Consider the following 12829-nt stretch of genomic DNA (forward strand, 5'->3'; position numbering starts at 1 on the left):
ACAATGTGTATAATGATTACATCAGGGTAGTTGCAGTATCCATCACCTCAAGCATTTATGATTTCTTTGTTTTAGGGACGTTGTGATTCCACTTCTAGTTTTTTTTTGAGTTGGAGTCTCACTCTGTTGCCCAGGCTGGAGTGCAGTGGCACGATCTCAGCATACTACAGCCTCCACCTCCCAAGTTCAAGCGATTCTCCTGCCTCAGCCGCCCGAGTAGCTGGGATTACAGGTGTGCACACCATGCCCGGCTAATTTTTTTGTATTTTTGTTAGAGAATAGAGATGGGGTTTTACCATGTTGGCCAGGCTGGTCTCAAACTTCTGACCTCAGGTGATCCACCTGCCTCAGCTTCCCAAAGTGTTGGGATTACAGGTGTGAGCCACTGTGCCCAGCCAACTTCTAGTTATTTTTAAATATACAATAAATTATTCACTATAGTCACCCTATTGTGCTATCAAATACTAGGTCTTATTCATTCTAACTATATTTTTGTATCCACTAACCATCCCAAATTTTACTCCTCTCCCCACTACCCTTCCTAACCTCTGGTACCCACCATTCTACTTTCTGTCTCCCTGAGTTCCATTGTTTTAATTTTTAGCTCCCACAAATAAGTGAGAACATGCAAAATTTGTCTTTCTGCCCTGGCTTCTTTTACTTAACATTGATGCTTCCAATTCCATCCATGTTGTTGCAAATGACAGAATTTCATTCCTTTTTATGGCTGTATAATATTCCACTGTGTATATGTACCACATTTTCTTTTCCATTCATCTGCTGATGGACACTTGGTTGGATTCCAAATCTTGGCAGTTGTGAACAGTGCTGCAATGAACATGGGAGTGGTGGTATCTCTTTGATACACTGATTTACTTTTTTGGGGGTATACACCCAGTAGTGGGATTGCTGGATCATATGGTAGTTCTATTTTTAGTTTTTTGAGGAATTTCCATACTGTTCTCCATAGTGACTGTACTAATTTACATTCCCACCAACAGTGTACAAGAGTTCTTTTTCTCTACATCGTTGCCATCGTTTGTTATTGCCTGTCTTTTTTTGAGACGAAGTCTCGCTTTGTTATCCAGGCCGTAGTACAGTGGCACGATCTCAGCTCACTGCAAACTCCACCTCCCTGGTTCAAGCAATTCTCCTGTCTCAGCCTCCTGAGTAGCTGGGACTACAGGAACCCACCACCACGCCTGGCTAATTTTTGTATTTTTAGTAGAGACAGGGGTTCACCATATTGGTCAAGCTGGTCTCGAACTCCTGACCTCATATCATCCACCTGCCTTGGCCTCCCAAAGTTCTGGGATTACAGGCATGAGCCACCGCGCCCAGCCGTCTGTATTTTTTTTTTAGATACAAGGTCTTGCTTTATTGCCCAGGCTTGTCTCGAATTCCTGGAATCTGGGATTATAGGCATGAGCCACTGTGCCCGGCCATTTTCTTATGAAAACTTTTCGTTCTCTTTTTATTTTATTTTATTTTATTTTTTTTTAAGACAGGGTCTTGCTCTGTCGCCCAGGCTGGAGTGCAGTGGCTCAATCTCAGCTCACTGCAACCTCCACCTCCTGGGCTTAAGCCATCCTTCTACCCCAGCCTCCCAAGTAGCTGGGACTACAGGCATGTGCCACCGTGCCTGGCTAATTTTTGTATTTTATTTTTTTTTGTAGAGATAAGGTTTTACCATGTTGTCCTGACTGGTCTCAAACTTTTGAGCTCAAACAGTCCACCCACCTTGGCCTCCCAAAGTGCTGAGATTATAGGTGTGAGCTACTGTGCCTGGCCCAAAATTTTTTAATGTTTTTTATTTCCCACTTAAGTTATTAATTTATCTGAAATAATTTTTTGTGTAGTGTGTGAGTTTGGGATCTGACTGAACTTTTTTACCCTATAGATAACCACTTGGACCAGGACATTTATTGAATAATCTCTTTTTTTTTTTCAGTAATGAGTAATATTACTTGTCATCTGTCACTTTTTCTCATTCATGGGTGGGCCTGGGTATGGCTCTCAGTAGTAGGTTTTGTTTTTGTTGTTTTGTTAATTATTTTATTTTATTTTATTTTTTGAGACAGAGTCTTGCTCTGTCACCCAGGCTGGGGTGCAGTGACGTGATCTTGGCTCACTGCAACTTCCACCTCCCAGGTTCAAGCGATTCTCATGCCTCAGCCTCCCGAGTAACAGGGACTACAGGCATGTGCCACCATGCCCAGCTAATTATATATATATATATATTTTTTTAGTAGAGATGGGGTTTCGGGTTTCACCATGTTGCCCAGGCAGGCCTGGAACTCCTGAGCTCAAGCAATCCACCCGCCTCAGCCTCCCAAAGTGCTAGGATTACAGGCATCAGCCACCACTCCTGGCCACCAGCTAATTTTTGTATTTTTAGTAGAGACAGGGTTTCATCATGTTGGCCAGGATGGTCTCAAACTCCTGGCCTCAAGTGATCCTCCCACCTCGACTTTCCAAAGTGCTGGGATTACAGGTGTGAGCCACTGCCCCCACCTGTTGTTTTTTAAAGTAAAACTCTAGGAATGATAAATTGGTCCTTGTATTAGTGTGTTCTTGCACTGCTATAAAGAAATAACTGAAGGCCGGGCATGGTGGCTCACACCTGTAATCCCAGCACTTTGGGAGGCCGAGGTGGGTGGATCACCTGAGGTCATGAGTTCAAGACCAGCCTGACCAATATGGTGAAACCCTGTCTTTACTAAACACACAAAACTTAGCCGGGCGTGGTGGCATATGCCTGTAGTCCCAGCTACTCAGGAGGCTGAGACAGGAGAATTGCTTAAACCCAGGAGGTGGAGGTTGCAGTGAGCCAAGATTGCGCCACTGCCCTCCAGCCTGGGCAACAGAGAGACTCTGTTTCAAAAACGAATGAACAAAAAGGCTGGGTGCGGTGGCTCGCCTGTAATCCCAGCACTTTGGAAAGCTGAGGCAGGCGGATCACGAGGTCAGGAGTTTGAGACCAACCTAGCTAATATGGTGAAACCCCGTCTCTACTCAAAATACAAAAATTAGCCAGGCGTGGTGGCACATGCCTGTAGTCCCAGCTACTCAGGAGGCTGAGGCAGGAGAATCACTTGAACCCGGGAGGTGGAGGTTACAGTGAGCCAAGATCATGCTACTATACTCTGGCCTGGGTTACAGAGTGAGACTCTGTCTTTAAAAAAAAAAAAAAAAAAAAGATAACTGATACTAGGTAATTTATAAAGAAAAGCAGTTGAATTGGCACATGGTTCTGCAGACTGTACAGGAAGCATAGTGGCTTCAGCTTCTGTGGAGGCCTCAGGAAACTTACAATCATGGCAGAGGGTGAAGGGGAAGCAGGCGGTGAAGGGGAAGCAGGCACGTCTTACATGGTTGGAGCAGGAGGAAGGTGGGGGAAGGTGCTGTATACTTTTAAACCAGATCTTGTGAGAACTCAATCATGAGAACCACACTAAGGGGATGGTGCTAAACCATTCATGAGAAATCACCCCCATGATCTAGTCACCTCTCACCCAGCCCCACCTCCAACATTGAGGATTACAATTTGACATGAGATTTGCGTGGGAACACGGATCCAAACCAGACCAGTCACTCCTCAGATTTTTTTTTTTTTTTTTTTGGTAATTGTATTCTCTGTGAAATCAAAAAAATCTGGGAATCATTGTTCTAACACCAATCCCAGAGGTCTGCTAATTCCTGAGTTGCCTTGAATCCTTAAAGATGATGCCATTTCTACCCTGAGAACCCAGGAATTTGGCATTGATTTCCTGAAGGCAAAGACCTGAAGGGGGAACATCAGTCAAGAGATTCCTTGCTGCCTTCTGCCCCAGCTATCATTCTTGACCCCAAGAGCAATGATTGGAAAGTAAATGCCCTACTTCAGTCTTGTCTTTGACACTGACGGATGATTTTGGAATATGTGGAGTTGTGTGAATTTCTTCAGGCAACTGATGATAATGTAGTCTAAGTAACTGCCACAGGGTGCAGCTAATGTTCCCAAATGAATAAAGCAGTGAAAGAGAGCAGTCGATGAGCTTTTAGACCCAATGCTTTTGATGGGTTCACCATATTTCTTCCTACTCCAGTAAGGTTGGTCATATTTATGATGCAGGTTACATCGCTGGATTTGTAGACTTGGAGGTGAGCAACAGACCAGACCTCTATGATGTGTTTGTGAATCTGGCAGAGAGTGAGATTACCATTGCTCCCCTTGCAAAAGGTTTGTTCTCTGTTCTGTTCTGTTCTTGACACAAGATATAAGCCAAACAGTTGTACATTTTTAGGCTGATTCTCTAAAACCAGTATTTGAGGGCTGGCTTACCCACTCTGCTGAAGATGGAGATTTCCGTGTCTAGAACACAACATTTATTCCTGCAGACATAGACATATGAGCAGAACATCCCGGGTGCTTACAAAGCAAAGTATATGCTAAGAAGTTAAATAGTCTGTTCATCTTGTTTCACCACTTTTGTGTTTAAACAAGGTGTATTATCTATTGCCATGTAACAAATTACTTCAGAACTTAGCGGTTTATTTTCTTAATTTTGAAATGTCTCTGATTCATACAGAAGTTGGTGGTTTAAAGCAACAAATATTCCTTTCTTCTTTTTTTTTTTTTTGAGGTGGAGTCTCGCTCTGTCTCCCAGGCTGGAGTGCAGTGGCCTGATTTTGGCTCGCTGCAGCCTATGCCTTCTGGATTCAGGTGATTCTCATGTCTCAGCCTCCCGAGTAGTTGGGTTTACAGGCGTGCACCACCATGCTCGGCTAATTTTTTTTTTTTTTCAAGTTGGAGTCTTACTCTGTTGCCCAGGCTGGAGTGCAATGGCACAATCTTGGCTCACTGCAACCTCCGCCCCCCAGGTTCAAGTGATTCTCCTGCCTCAGCTTCCCGAGTAGCTGGGATTACAGGCGCCCGCCACCGTGCCCAGCTAATTTTGTATTTTTAGTGGAGATGGGGTTTCACCATGTTGGTCAGGCTGTTCTTGAGCTCCTGACCTCGTGATCCGCCTGCCTCGGCCTCTCAAAGTGCTGGGATTACAGGCGTGAGCCACTGCGCCTGGCCTAATTTTTGTATTTTTAGTTGAGACAGGGTTTCACCATGTCAGCCAGGCTGGTCTTGAACTCCTAACCTCAAGTGATCCACTGGCCTCAGCCTCTCAAAGTGCTGGGATTACAGGCATGAGCCATCATGTTCTAAAACAACAATATTTATCTCACAGTTTTGGTGGATCAGGAATGGCTTATCTAGAGGTAGTTTTGGCTCAGGAAGTTTCAGTCACGATATCCCAGAGCCACAGTCATCTGAAGGCTCCACTGCAGCAAGAACACCCGCTTTCAACGTGCATGTCTGTTGGCAGGAGGTCTCAGTTCCTCCTGCCATGGGCCTCTCCATAGGGCTGCTTGAGAGTTCTTACAGTATGACAGCTGATTCCCTCAAGAGTGAGTGACCCAAGAGAGAGAAGGAAGCCACAGTGCGTTTTATAATCTTGTCTTGATAAAGACATTGATAGTCACATCATTACTTCCTCCATATGCTATTTGTTAGAAGCAAATCACTAAGTTTAGTCAACATTTAAGGAGAAAGGAGTAAGTCTCCACCTCTTGAAGAAAGGCGTATCAAAGAATATGTAGATGTTTATCACTACACAGGGTTAAATGTGACTCCAGTATGGAAAATCTTTTTGAAGCACGTCTCAGTAAGCACAAGGGAATGAAACTGTTCTTAGAGCTAAGGATCAGGAAAGGGTGTACTAGTGTTAGAGTGGCATTCTTAGACATTTTAAATTGTCCCAAATTACAGCTACATAAAGTACAAAAGATTGGCTTAAATGTGTGTTGAGCCCAGAGCACTACTCAGGTAGTGGTTTTAGATGGGATTACTGCTAACAGCTTTGTTTTGTCACTTATCTTTCTCCTAAAAGTGGGGACAGCTGAATGCTGACTGATTGGGAATTGAATTGGGAATTGTTAGATTCAATTATGTGAGGTTTTATTGAACAACTTCAAATTAATAGAACCATAACTGACTTTCCTTTAATTCATTGTAAAATCGCAAACATAATGCACACTCATAGTGAAAAATTCAAACTATGGGTTCAGATCTTTAGGAAATAACTGCCTTTTGCAAAGCGAAAGTGAAAGAAAACTGGCTGTGGCCCGGGCCACTTAAGCAGCTGAAGCGTTAGGACCAGAAAGAGTGGCCATCTCCCTGCTTCCCTGTGTTGCTCTGTGTCTATAAAATGGGCTCATCCTAATCAGCACCATTTGAATGGAGTTTGTCTCTTGAAGTGACAAACAAGTTTCTGTTAACCTCCTCAGTGCAGACAGTAGCAGTGTTTGTAACCAAGCTAACTTAGGTGGCTTCCTTTGCTCATTTCTAAGAACCTAAACGAATTGAGTGCCCAGCTGTCTTCTGCGGAACTGACAGGAAACTCCTCTTTCACAATATTCCCACCAAAAAGATAAATTTCTTTTTTTTTTTTTTTTTTTTTTTGAGACAGAGTCTCGCTCTGTCGCCCAGGCTGGAGTGCAGTGGCCAATCTCAGCTCACTGCAAGCTCCGCCTCCTGGGTTCACGCCATTCTCCTGCCTCAGCCTCCCGAGTAGCTGGGACTACAGGCGCCCGCCACCGCGCCCGGCTAGTTTTTTGTATTTTTTAGTAGAGACGGGGTTTCACCATGTTATCCAGGATGGTCTCGATCTCCTGACCTCGTGATCCGCCCGTCTCGGCCTCCCAAAGTGCTAGGATTACAGGCTTGAGCCACCGCGCCCGGCCAAAAAAGATAAATTTCTTAACTGAAAAGAGCTGGACTAGAAGGTCAGGCTCTTGGCTTATAGTCACAATTTAGTTGTCAGAATTGTTCATTATGCTTTGGGAAGAAAAATAAAAGTTCTGGTCAGGTGGGTGTGAAGGGGAAATCTGGTTTGGTGTGATGTGTTTTTATGTTGGCCAAGAAGTATAAATCACGATTATATTATGCCTTTCCTCCCAGCATGTTGTCATATTTGTGGCTAGTGATAAAATGGACATGTGGGAGGCTGTCAGCTGCTGTTTGAAAATTTCTTCAGTGTGGTCTTTCAAGTTTTCAGATAGATGGCATGATTAGTTTTTATTATGTCAATTTCTAAATATTCACCTTCTTGATCTCACCAGAGGCCATGGCAATGGGCAAACTGCACAAAGAAATGGGTCAGCTAATTGTTCAGTCTGCAGAAGATCCAGAGAAATCAGACAGCCAGGTGATACAGGTAACTCCCTCACCTTCTGACTTACTAAAAGTCCTGACGCGATGTCGCTGGGTGGTGTGCGGCAGAGGTGTGCACATCAGCAGAGTGGGGGGCTGTGGGAGAGGCCAGCGGGCAGGTGCTTAGAGGAGGGTTTGCAGACTGGCCACAGCGATGATGGACAAGCAGGTGCAGGCTGGCCTGATCTAGTTAGTTACCGGGCTCGAGGGCAGATATACACTGGGGCTGGTGCTGACACCGACCGTTGGCAAACAAATGTAACTCCCAAGTGGTCTGGAAGGCTTTTCTGGGCCAGCCAGTGCCTTCTCTCTTCCTAGGAGAATTTCCCTGGAGGAAGAAATTATAAAGGGGAGATTGTTGCTGAACATGGGGAACTAGATAGATTGTCAAAATTTGGCTTTGCGTGTCTCCAGGACAACAGAAATGCAGTCAGACTCCTGTCCCACTTAGTGATTGTTGCCACATGCCACAGAGCCAGCTCCTTGCTGGGGTCTACCTGGCACATGGAGGACCATGTGGACCAGTGGGCACCTGCTCTGGCCTTGCCAAACTGGAATGGCAAATGGGTTTTATTTCTTGTACTTTCTACATAGTGGCCTGCAGCCTGCCCAGCTCCTTGCATTTGGCCTGTTCCCAGCTCCTTGCTCCTCTCCTGAAGGATAAACTTCCAGCGTTGCCTCATCTAGATGCCTGACTCATAACCTGGGGCTGAAGGGCCCAAAAGGACTGTCTCTGTCTGCACCTGTCCTCCCTGGGGGCACAGGGGCACCTCTGATATGCAGGCTATACTCATTCGGCCCAACCTGGTGCCCTCTCCATTTATCCATTCATTTACTCAGTGTTTCTTGAGCTCTGTTTGTCAGGCATTGCACTGGCAGTAGAGATGCAGTGGTGAGCAAATCCCTGCCCTCATGGAGCCTGTACTTCAGTGGAGTAGATGCACAGAAAATAATGAATGACAAGATAATTACAACCCATGATAGGTACTGTGACAGAAGGGGTTGAGGTAGAGAATACTGGGGGAGGGGTAGGCCAGCTCTCTAAGGAGGTGACATGTCAGCAGAAAGATGAGAGGGGCCATTTCTCTGCAGTGCTGATGGCCTGGCCAGCTGTGAGCAGGAAGAGTGGGCTGATCTTGCCCTGAGGACCTGAACACTGGAGACTCTGGGGCTGCTGCCTTCCTACCATGTGAATCCTCACTGCCCACCTAACCCCCAGCATTAGAGTAAAGACATACTCTTACAATATCGGCAACATGTGTGAACTTGAGTTTTGCATTACTGTGTTGTTCACAGACTAAAAGTGCTACCTAGATGACTTAGTATAATATATGTGACCTTGGGGAGGGCAAGTGAAAGTGCTGGCAATGCTGTGAGGGTTCAAAAATATATGCATGAATTAATGATGTCAGCAAACAAGAAAGAAGACATGATTTTTTTACTTTTTTTCTTCATTGAGTTTCACTGTCACCCAGGGTGGAGTACAGTGGTGCAATCTTGGCTCACTGCAACCACCACCACGCAGGTTCAAAGGATTCTCCTGCCTCAGCCTCCCGAGTAGCAGGCACCAGGATTACAGGTGCCTGGCACCGCACCTGACTAATCTTGTATTTCTAGTAGAGATGGGGTTTCACCACGCTGACCAGGCTGATCTTGAACTCCTGACTGGAGCCAGTGATCCGCCCGCCTCAGCCTCCCAAAGTGCTGGGATTACAGGCATGAGCCACCATGCCTGGCCAGAAGACATGATTTTAATGAGCGCTTTAGTGAGTCCTCAGCCACCCAAAAGGAATAAAGCCTGCGTGGCAGGTGCTGGGTTACTTATCCCAGGCAGACAAGGACTTTTGGGAAGAGATTTCTTCAAAAAACAGTAGCAGCATTTCTCAAAAAGTTAAACATCGAGTTACCATATGATTTGGCAATGCTGTTGCTGGGTATATACCCAAAATAATTGAAAGCAGGGACTTGGCTGGGCCTGATGGCTCATGCATGTAATCCCAGCACTTTGGGAGGCCGAGGTGGGCGGATCACCTGAGGTCAGGAGTTCGAGACCAGCCTGGCCAACATGGCAAAACCCTGTCTCTACCAAAAATACAAAACTTAGCCGGGTGTGGTAGTGGGCACCTGTAATCCCAGCTACTTGGGAAGCCAAGACAGGAGAATTGCTCGAACCCGGGAGGCGGGGGGTTGCAGTGAGCCGAGATTGTGCCATTGCACTCCAGGCTGGCCAACAAGAGGAAAACTCCATCTCAAAAAAAAAAAAAAAAAAAAAAAAAAAAAAAAAAAAAGAAAGAAAAAGAAACAATACAGTAAAAATATAGCATTATCATCTTATGAGACTACCATTGTGTATGTGGTCCCTGGTTGACCAAAACATCATTACGTGGTGCATGACTGTACTTGTATGGAAATATCCATAGCAGTGTTACTCACAGTAGCCTTTAAAAGGTGGCAGAAGCAACCTAGTGTCCTTCAGCAGATGACTGGGCAAACAAAATGTAGTCTTTATATACAGTAGAATATTACTCAGCTGAAAAAGGAATGGAATGCTTTGAATGTGGTTTTTGTTGGGGGGCGAAAAAAGGAATAGAATTCTGATACATGCTATAACATGGATGAACCTTGAAAACATGCTAATGAAGTAAGCCAGACACTAAAGGGTAAACGTTGTATGATTCCATGTATATGAGCTATCTAGAGCAGACAAATTCACAGAGTTAGAAAGCAGAATAGAGGTTACCAGGGCTAAGCGAGGGGAAATGTGGTTATTTAATGGGTACAGAGTTTCTGTTTGTGATGGTGAAAAGTGCTGGAAATACGGATGGTTGTGCATCGTTGCAAATGTACTTAATGCCACTGAATTATACACTCAGAAAATGGCTAAAATGCTAAAAAAAAAAAATAATAAAAATATGATTTTTCTAAGTTGTTTCATTTTTCCTAATTTTTTTCTTTAAAAAGAATTATCAGGCCAGGTGCAATGGCTCAGATCTATAATCCCAGCAGTTTGGGAAGCTGTGGTGGGCAGATCGCTTGAGCCCAGGGGTTTGAGACCAGCCTGGGCAACATGGTGAAACCCCATCCCTACAAAAAGTATTAAAAAATTAGCTGGGTGTGGTGGCGCAAGCCTGTAGTCCCAGCTACTCAGGAGGCTGAGATGGGTAGATCACTTGAGCCTGGGAAGTCGAGGCTGCAGTGAGCCATGATTGCACCACTGCACTCCAACCTGAGTAACAGAGCGAGACCCTGTCTCAAAAACAACAAAAAAAGGAGTTACCTTTTTTGTTGTTCATTTTTGAGACGGGGTTGCCCAGGCTGGAGTGCAGTGGTGCAATCATGGCTCACTGCAGCCTCTAACTTCTGGCTCAAGCCATCCTCCTGCCACGGTCTCCCAAAGTGCTGGAATTACAGGCATGAGCCACCATGCTGAGCTCATTTTTCATAGTCTATAAACAGTCTGAGAAAAATAGCAGGAAGAATTCTACAGAGTAAATATTCAAATTTTGGATACTAACATGTTGCATATTTTCCTGTTCTATTAAAGGATATTGCTCTAAAAACAAGAGAAATCTTTACCAACCTAGCACCGTTTTCAGAAGTTTCGGCTGATGGAGAAAAGAGAGTCCTTAATTTGGAGGCACTAAAGCAAAAACGATTTCCACCAGCAACAGAAAACTTCCTTTATCATCTAGCAGCAGCCGAACAAATGCTGAAAATCTGACTGTGTGACAGAATGTATCACTGATGACTGAGAGAAAGCCCTCTTTCACTCTGATTATCCATTAACTACATAAAGTCCTGAAAATAACAGAGAAACTGTTATATATTTTTAATGATTTATTTGCAGGTATTGAGATTTGACCTGAAAAACAATGAAACACATGAACATATTTCTGATTTTCTCCTAGCTGATTAGTTTCCTGCCTGCTGTCAGTGCTGGACAAAGTGCTGTTACTACTTTATATAACATTACAAAACAGCTAGAGGTCCTGCGGTAAGAGAAAAAAAGCGCATCATGACAAATGCGAAAGCCTTCATTATTACACATTCCAGTTTCTCACTGTGTAGTCATAAGCGAATGGTTTACCTTCAGAAAGCTGCCCGAAATGTTGCTTTGTATTCTAGGAAGAACTTTAATTCCTCCTGAGGAACTCTACTTTCTGAGCCCAACTGCTAAGTTTTCTGCGGAACTGTCTAGAAGATCATTCCAGAGAGCCTGCAGTTGCACTTTCTTGTAAAAGTTAAAAAAACAAACAAAAAAGGTTTTTCCTGGCTTTTGAATATTTTGCCTATGAGAGTTTTGCATATATTTTATACTTGAGTAGACAACTTTAATAATCCATATTTATACTATCGCAGATGTAAGCATTTGGCAAACGTTCAGCCATTAGCACTCATTTAACCCTGTTAGCAATATTCTTTTGAAAAAGGTGCCAGTCCTTATGTGGTAAACTAAGAAGCCCATTGAATATAACAGTGTGTAGGACTGAAACAGTGACCTTATACTATTGCTAAGGGAATATGAGATTAACTTCCTACAGGGGCCAAAACCAGAGAAAGGCTTCCAACAACTTTGGTGAAAGTAATTTGGCCACATGTCAAGCCAACTGTTTGTATTCATTTATGTACCTTTTTCACAACTGGAGACCTTAACATTGCCAAATCAGCATGGAGGCCTCAATTACGTGCTTGTTAGTGTGTCATTCATGTTGATTGTAAGGGATTACTTTCACTCACTACTGATGTCCTTGGAAATCTTACCTGGAAACATGTTTGCAAAAAACATTATTGGATCTTTCATTTTTTTTCTTGGTATTACATATTTGTTAAATAAAAATTAAACACCCTCCCTTTTTGAGTGAGGGCAGGGGAGGACCTGAAATAAGACGATGTTTACTAAGGCAAATAATTGAAAATTAAATCTGCACTTTATGGAAATGAAAAATACTAACATCTTTTTCCTCATTTTTTTGTATTACTATATTAGCTAATGATCAAAGTTGTTAAAATTATAAATTTATGATGCAGAAATAAAATGGAAATATTTTGATATTCAACTACTTTTAGGTGGGTGACGAATTGTCCCCTCTTTCTCTAATTCTGCTCATTCCAAAGAAAACGGAGAAAAAAAACTGTGAGGGCACTAGGGAATTATTAAAAGACCTGTCTGAAAGTTCAAGATGGCCAAGGGCGCAGTGGCTCATGCCTGTAATCCCAGCACTTTGGGAGGCCGAGGTAGGCGGATCACCTGAGATCAGGAGTTTGAGAATAGCCTGTCCAACGTGGTGAAACCCCGTCTCTACTAAAAGTACAAAAATTAGCTGGGCGTGGTGGCGGGTGCCTGTAATCCCAGCTACTCAGGAGGCTGAGGCAGGAGAATTGCCTGAACCTGGGAGGCGGAGGTTGCAGTGAGCCGAGATTGCACCATTGCACTCCAGCCTGGGCAACAAAATGAGACTCGGTCTCAAAAAAAAAAAAGTTCAAGCCGTCCCTCGCCACACACCCTTTCCTCCTGCCCTAGCCCTCCGCCACTCGTCTTCCTGGAGCTGCCTCTGTAACTTCAGTCTCCTGTCCTTGGAAGGT

General features: G+C 44.1%; 1 protein-coding gene across 2 annotated transcripts in view; it reads left to right on the top strand.

Annotated features, from left to right (window-relative positions):
• DENND10 (DENN domain containing 10) overlaps positions 1–12303 on the top strand; it is a 32056-nt gene extending 19753 nt beyond the window's left edge. For both annotated transcript variants that reach the window (XM_038009605.2, XM_038009606.2), the window contains 3 exons: positions 4115–4222; positions 7156–7250; positions 10791–12303. In XM_038009605.2, coding sequence (XP_037865533.1) covers positions 4115–4222; positions 7156–7250; positions 10791–10967 — 380 coding nt within the window. In that variant the 3' untranslated portion in view covers positions 10968–12303. The remainder of the gene's footprint in view (positions 1–4114; positions 4223–7155; positions 7251–10790) is intronic.
• The last annotated feature ends 526 nt before the right edge of the window (positions 12304–12829 follow it).

This window comes from Chlorocebus sabaeus, chromosome 9 (genome assembly GCF_047675955.1).
Source record: "Chlorocebus sabaeus isolate Y175 chromosome 9, mChlSab1.0.hap1, whole genome shotgun sequence".
Lineage (NCBI taxonomy): Eukaryota > Metazoa > Chordata > Mammalia > Primates > Cercopithecidae > Chlorocebus > Chlorocebus sabaeus.